Source organism: Octopus bimaculoides, chromosome 5 (assembly GCF_001194135.2).
Source record: "Octopus bimaculoides isolate UCB-OBI-ISO-001 chromosome 5, ASM119413v2, whole genome shotgun sequence".
Lineage (NCBI taxonomy): Eukaryota > Metazoa > Mollusca > Cephalopoda > Octopoda > Octopodidae > Octopus > Octopus bimaculoides.
In genome coordinates, this window is record NC_068985.1 from 98,432,593 (window position 1) to 98,439,769 (window position 7,177).

Sequence of the window (7,177 nt, forward strand, 5' to 3'; positions counted from 1 at the left end):
TATATATATGTATGTATGTGTAAATATTTATGTGTGTGTGTGTCTTGCATCTGTGTTTGTCCTGACCACCATCACCTAACAACCGATATTGGTGTGTTTACATCCTTGTAACTTAACAGTTCGGCAAAAGCAACCGATAAGACAAGTACTAGGCTTACAAAGAATAAATCTAAAATCCTTTAAGGCGGTGCTCCAGCATGGCCGTAGTCAAATGACTGAAACATGCAAAAGAACAAAAGAATACACACACACACACACACACACACATATGTGCAGCAGCAGCCGCTGCCGCCACTACCACCACCAACATCATCATTTTATGCCCTTTTTCCCATGCTGGCATGGGTTGGATGGTCAATAGGAACTGATGAAGGTGTCATGAGCTCTAATTTCTGCTTTGGCATAGTTTCTACAGTCAGCTGTCCTTCCTAATATTTTATTGTGTTGAATTTAAATATTCCCTCCAGCTTGGAGTGGGTTAAAGGAAACCATTTAGGTGCAGCGCTTACAGGCGCTTTTTTCTTCATGGCATTAGCGCAAGTGAGGTCACCAAGTACTCATAAGTCAAGACCCTCCTCCTCAACTGAGTTGGGTGTGTCACTGAAGGATTCAAAAGTATGATAGAGGGACAGGAATAAGTGTCTTGTTGAAGGGGTGAGTACATGGCTTCTCTAACTGGGAAGAGAAAAACGGTGAGGGTGAAATCTCAAAGTACAAGGGAGAGAATAGGGATAGATGGACAGAACAGGTAGGTGGATGGGTTGGTAGGAAGGTGTGCTGAAGTGTGGAAAGAGTGTGACAGATGATAAGAGATGGAGAGAGAGGTGGATGCAGTGGGGGAAGGGGAAGTGAAGGAAGTAGGAATGGACCAGGGAAGAGAAGATAGGGGACAGTAATAGGAATATAACGTGTGAAGTGTAGGGGAATAAATAGTGTCATTTACAACAACGGGAGTGAGTGGTGCTATAGTTAGAGGACGGATGGGATTTAGAAGAACAGTTGTGAGAGAAGGCTTAACAATAATAAGTCACTTACCATCTGTTTGAAAATATAAACACCAGAAAAAGTCAAAGATGAAATATCCAACTGAAATAATTGCAATGGACTCTTGAAAAGATGTGTTGGGTCCACCTGAAATCAACAATTATTTGATAAAATTTAGACATTAATTAAATAATTGATAAATAAAAAAAAGCAACAACAACACTAGCCGCTGCCACCACCACCATTTTAAGGTTATTTTTTCCAAATAAAATGGAGTCAGCCATGTGACCCCCAGAACAGTGATTGCTATTTTAAACCATCGTCAACATAGAATCCTCATGAAAGAGCTCTTAATAGTCACATGCCATTCTTGTTACCTTTTACTGAATGATGTTAATTAACTCTTTTAAAAATATGAAAAAATTAATAACTAATTTGTGTGATTATAATTTTTCATGCTCTTAACTTGGATTATAGAGCTGAAATTATTTTGAACATTAACAAGCGCAGATTGCTTCTCAAAACCACAGTTTTAGGTTTAGTTCCAACACATGGAAGCTTGGGAAAGTATCTTCTAGAATGAGACAGAAATTGAAAGAAACCTGTTGTATATAATATATGTGTGTGTGTGTGTGTGTGTGTGTGTCCCTTTTTGCTAGTTTCTTATCTTTCAATTCTATACCCAATTCAGTCAAGAGGTATAGAATTGAGATTGCTTGGTAACCTCACCAGTGCTGGTACCACATAAAAAGTATCCAGGACACTCTATGAAGTGATTTGCATTACAAAGGACATCCCACTACAGAAACGACACTAAAGCAGATATTAGAACTTAGGGCAGCCCTCCATCTCATCTGTTCACGACAACCCATACAACCCATGCCAGCATGAAAGAAAGGACATTAAGTGATGATGATGATGGTGGTGGTGGCAGTGGAGTTGATGATAATGATGATGACAACAACAATGATGATGATGATGATGATATGTAGGTTTTCTGGACAATAAAAAGATTTAATTACTTTGAAATTCTCATGACTCTGCCAGCCTACATGAGAACTCACAGCACTTTTTATATATCCATTGTTTCTCAACACATTATTTTCCACGTATTTTCGTCCTTGGCTAACACAGCATGTCCTCTATGTAGTCTACTTTGCCAATAAACAAACTTTTTGCCATCACTCAGGACTATCTCATATTTTTAGTCGGGGAAAACTACATTATTTACTGCATCCTTCCTTTTGAAGTTATAAAGTATGATAAGAGAGAAACTTAGTAGCTATTTCTAGCAGGCTGACTGACCACATGAATTGTCCCACATTGTTGTATAGATCTAGATCAGCCCTAACTGAGCAAACCAATAATGACTCTCTTTACTCTTTTACTTGTTTCAGCCATTTGACTGTGGCCATGCTGGAGCACCACCTTTAGCCGAGCAAATCGACCCCTCAGGACTTATTCTTTGGAAGCCTAGTACTTATTCTATCAGTCTCTTTTGCCGAATTGCTAAGTTACAAGGAAGTAAATACACCAGCATCGGTTGTCAAGCGATGTTGGGGGACAAACACAGACACACACATACAAATATATATACATATATACGACGGGCTTCTTTCAGTTTCTCTCTACCAAATCTACTCACAAGGCTTTGATAGGCCTGAGGCTATAGTAGAAGACACTTGCCCAAGGTGCCACACAGTGGGACTGAACCCAGAACCATGTGGTTGGTAAGCAAACTACTTACCACCCAGCCACTCCTGCGCCTATATGACAGTTATTTTTTATTTTTTTCTTTTGCAAAGGAAACTGCATTCAGGACTACATTATCTGAGATTTTTTTACAGACAGCAGGGAGTATATAACAGGAGAGAGATTTTGCTGCTATTTCTAGCAGGATGAGTTACCATCTAGAGACTTCTTTGTGCCATGTAAAAATTATCCATGCTTGTGCCACCTATGCCAGTGGTGCATAAAAAAGTCCATTGCCCCTCAACTTACCAGCCCTGGTTAAACTCTCCAACCCATGCTAGTATGGACAACAGATCCTAAATGATGATGTAAACAATATTACAATATTATACAATATGACATTATAAAAAACAGTATTATGACATTATGAAGTATTTACCTGCATCTGTAAAAGGCCATGGACCTTGAATAAAAGTGCAGTAGTATGAGAGAGAGGTTATCAGCAGTGCGTGTAGCAGACTTACAGAACGACATGACCATTCATATGACTTGCTTCTCCAAAAGTAACACACGAAACAATAGAGACTTGTCCACAGAGATGATGTCAGTACAACTTGAGTTAACATACCATTCACTTGAAATGTTTCCTGGAAAAGTAAGAATATAATAGAAACATGAATATTTCTAAGTCTCTCTAAAGAAGACTACGGCAGCGGTACTGGATATTAATAGTTATTGCCAAGCTAACATGGCAGTCCAGGAAAATGGAACGAATGCTGCCGTTGATTAGATCCAAGAGGCCATCACCTCTAGCTAGCTATATATTATTAGAAAACAAATTTTTATCTTCCTCTCTACCTTGAAATACATTCAGTTTGTCAAATATCATGATCTCAAATAGAAGCTTAGGCCTTTCATGACAATATTTCTAATGAAATTCATTGTCAATTATGAAAATGCCTTGGAAGGATTAGTAAAATAATAAACTTACTCATTAAGGATTAGTAAAATGAAATTTTGGCGGAGGGGTGAGCAGTAGATTAGATTGACCCCAGTATGCATCTGGTACTTAATTTATTGACCCCAAAAGAAGAAAGGCAAAGTCAACCTTGGTGGAATTTGAGCTCAAAAGAAAGACAGACAATCTCTTGTTATGAAGACATTGTCATGACAGGAGGACACTAACTGCTGGTGTGTGTGTGTGTTTGGATAATGTTGGCTTGTAGTAGATGTCATTAAAGGAGAGCCCTGAGGAAGTGTTGGCTAGAATTACATGTATAAAGAAGGAGCCTATTGAGTTTAAACAGAACCAGTGTGACACCATTGGGATGGTAAAAAGAGTAGAAAGATACAGATGGTGAAGAAGGGAGAATTAAGTATGAGAACATAACCCAGGCATCTTACAAGCGCTTAAAAGAATTCATTGTATGAGTCTTTTTATAGTTTACTTCAGTGCATTTGTCAAATATAGTGTTCCTTCGCTGTCAGCTTGCTTGTAATCCTACTTCACCCGAAATGCATGAATAATATAAACAGATATATCATAATTTTTACCAAATTCTTTTTGAATATTGAGCATGGCTATTTCTATGATGATAGTAGAGACTTATATTTTGTTTTCCTTATTAAAACTTGCGCCTGTTCAACATACTTTGAGACTTCATGCTTGTAGATCTGATTCCTTGTGCATACATGTGGGTTTATGCAGATGTACAAAGGAATCAGACCTTTTATTTCCAATTTTTAGACCTTTCATGAGTTTCTTGGGCTGCATGAGAAAGTAAATGAATGACATCTACAAACATTTAACAGAAGAATTTATTATTGCACAGAGTTAAACTGTGTTGGTCTTTTATGAATAACAACAGCCATAATTACATACTGGGAGAGATACACTGCATGGAATTTACAATAAGCTCACTGATACTGCAACGTGTGGCTAACTCAATATAACTGAAAGCAATTGAGTTATATTTGTGATGATGGAGTTTCCTGTTGTCTATCTATCATGTCTTAACTGTCTTCCTGGGTCGTCTATCTGCCATTTGTCTTAACCATCTTCCTGGGTCGTCTACCTGTCATCTGTCTTAACCATTTTCCTTGGTCATCTATCTGCCACCTGTCTTAACTATCTTCCCGGGTCGTCTATCAACCACCTGTGTTAACCGTTTATGACAAAAATTTGTGACAAGAACAGAGACACATTGCACATTTGCTTCAACATTCTGCCTGGTAAAAAGTGAGATGTGAATGAGTTGGCTACTCTCAACAGTCTGCACAGTGTGTTGGATCCATAAGTGGATTTTCTATAAGGTATAAGAATATTCTAAAAAACTGACTCATGCAATGGCTTGACTCTGACTGGTTGTTTAATATACCAATCACATGAAATTATTGTGGTTTAGCTTTGGTCAGACTGGTTCCCCAATGGTTTGACCTCGAGTCACCGCAGACCATGCACTAACCACAATTCCTAGTCTTTCCTCCTCAAAGCATCGTCTCTCTGGAATCTCCTCCCAGTTCATATCTTTTCCCTATGTGTCAAGTTACAATTGTCTGAATGGAACATAAATGGCATTAATCTCACCCATATCAGAGAGCCTGCTAAGGTAATGGGCACTGCCCCTTCAACAACAGCTAGTAAATTAAATAAAGTGTGTGTGTGTGTGTGTGTACGCGCGCGCATTTTTAAGAGTTTTCGCTTAAAATCCAGTGTTATGTGAAAAAACGTAACTGAGTCATTTGATAAATAGAGATAAAATAAGTAGTGAAGTGAAATATGTAATACAATCAATGTGATTGACTAAAACCACGAAGGTGGTAGCCCCTGCATGACCCCAGTTCGATGAATGAAACCGGTTATTGAGTAAATAAAAAATAATAATCCCAGACACACGCACGCATGCACGACCCAAATATTACATAAATAACCTTAGTTTTATGAATACTCTACCTAGTTAAAAGTGGTAGCACGGGTGGTAGATATTTTTAGATGCTTGGCTATTGCTGGGACGCACAAATGCATAAACACTGGGAGCGGCGATAATATTTCGGACTGTTAAATTTAATTTTCTACATGAAGATACGCATCAAGCCAACGATATATCAGGAATGCAAACGTCTCAATTAAAATTTATTAACAAGAAACAGTACCTGAACTAGCCACAGCACACCGAGTTTTCTATTTCCTGATTGCAGTTAGTTTCAAATAATAAGAATACACGAAGCACCTAAACAACCACCCCCACTGCCTTATAATTGGATATAAAGGGGAACAACTCTTAAAAGACCTGAAATTTTCCATTGCGACTCGCCATAACAAATACACCTGTATATAAAACGATATATCTATATTATATTCATTTCATTAAAATCTGCAACACTGATTTAGTTACTATTTCTATTTTTACCAGCATTTGTAGTTCCTGCTTTACCCATCCACATAACGCTGTACCTAAGTTGAGCAAACGAGACATCTTGACGCAGTCGCTAGGTCTGGTAAAAATAGCAGCCAAACCCTCTTTCAGCCATAGACTACCTTTAGGTTGTGCTACCGTAGATATACTATGTCTGTATGGTCACGGGTGGAATGAATTTTGATCTGAAGTTTATTCGACCAGAATTGACTCAGGCTATGCACTAACAATGTAGTGCACAGAGAAATTCCTAACAACATGTATATGTTGGATGAAAAGAAGTTGTGTGGTTAAGAGTTTTGTTTTGTAACTATATGATTCTGTGTTCAATCTCACTGCACTGTACTTTGGTGTTGGATAACCCAATATCTTGTGACTACAATGTTGTAGACAAAAAGCTGTGCAGTGCAGAAGTCCATCGGATATACTATCTCCAACTCCGAGATGCATAAACAGAACCTTCGCTAACATAATACACATCTAATTTCGTGTACAAACGATGCACCGACCAAAATTATAGTTAGGCTTAATTCATTCCGTGATCAGTTAATAAAAAGCTGAATGCTCACAAAGGGTCATGATCATTTACAGACACACTAACCTCTGGGTAGTGTATATAGCATTATTAGAATACTATTATTAATGAACTGTACGTTTAGCATTTTCGATGTATTAGAAGATAAGATTATCGATTGATCTAAAGACGCGAGTGAGAAATAACAGAGAACTGTATAGCTGCTACTATACACTCACTACATCACACACAGAGACGGACATGCGGCTCTTGCTATCATTACACTAGTCTTCGGTGTTGACAAGCGTGGCTTTTGTTGGCAAGCGTGGCTTTTCGCTCATTTAGCCATCTCATTCGTTTGAATATAGAAGAAGCAATTCTCGCCGAATGAGAAAATGAAATTAATGACAGCTAACTTGTATGTAAACAAAGCTGTTACAATTGAATGATCACAAGTTTACGACCGATAAGATTCAAGACCCTTTTTTACTTTGCTAAACTGCAGATAGTATCATTTCGCTTTCTTTTAGCTGGCGACGAACATTACTTTTTTTTTTTTTTTTTTTTTTTT

The 7,177-nt window shown here is 38.0% G+C and overlaps 1 protein-coding gene across 4 annotated transcripts in view; it reads right to left on the bottom strand.

Moving 5' to 3' along the window:
• Positions 1 to 7,177, bottom strand: part of LOC106883079 (TLC domain-containing protein 5) — a 49,623-nt gene that overhangs the window by 41,150 nt on the left and 1,296 nt on the right. For 3 of the 4 annotated variants that reach the window (XR_001411066.2, XM_052967876.1, XM_014933960.2), the window contains exons 2-3: positions 3,116 to 3,323; positions 1,036 to 1,131 (exon numbers count right to left, since the gene is read on the bottom strand). Coding sequence is in view for 3 of the 4 variants with exons in the window: in XM_052967876.1 (XP_052823836.1) it covers positions 1,036 to 1,131; positions 3,116 to 3,302 (283 nt within the window). In the remaining variant the exon portion in view is untranslated. Of the gene's footprint in view, positions 1 to 1,035; positions 1,132 to 3,115; positions 3,324 to 5,829; positions 5,973 to 7,177 lie in introns of those variants that run through there. The other variant, XM_014933961.2, reaches the window with a different exon arrangement.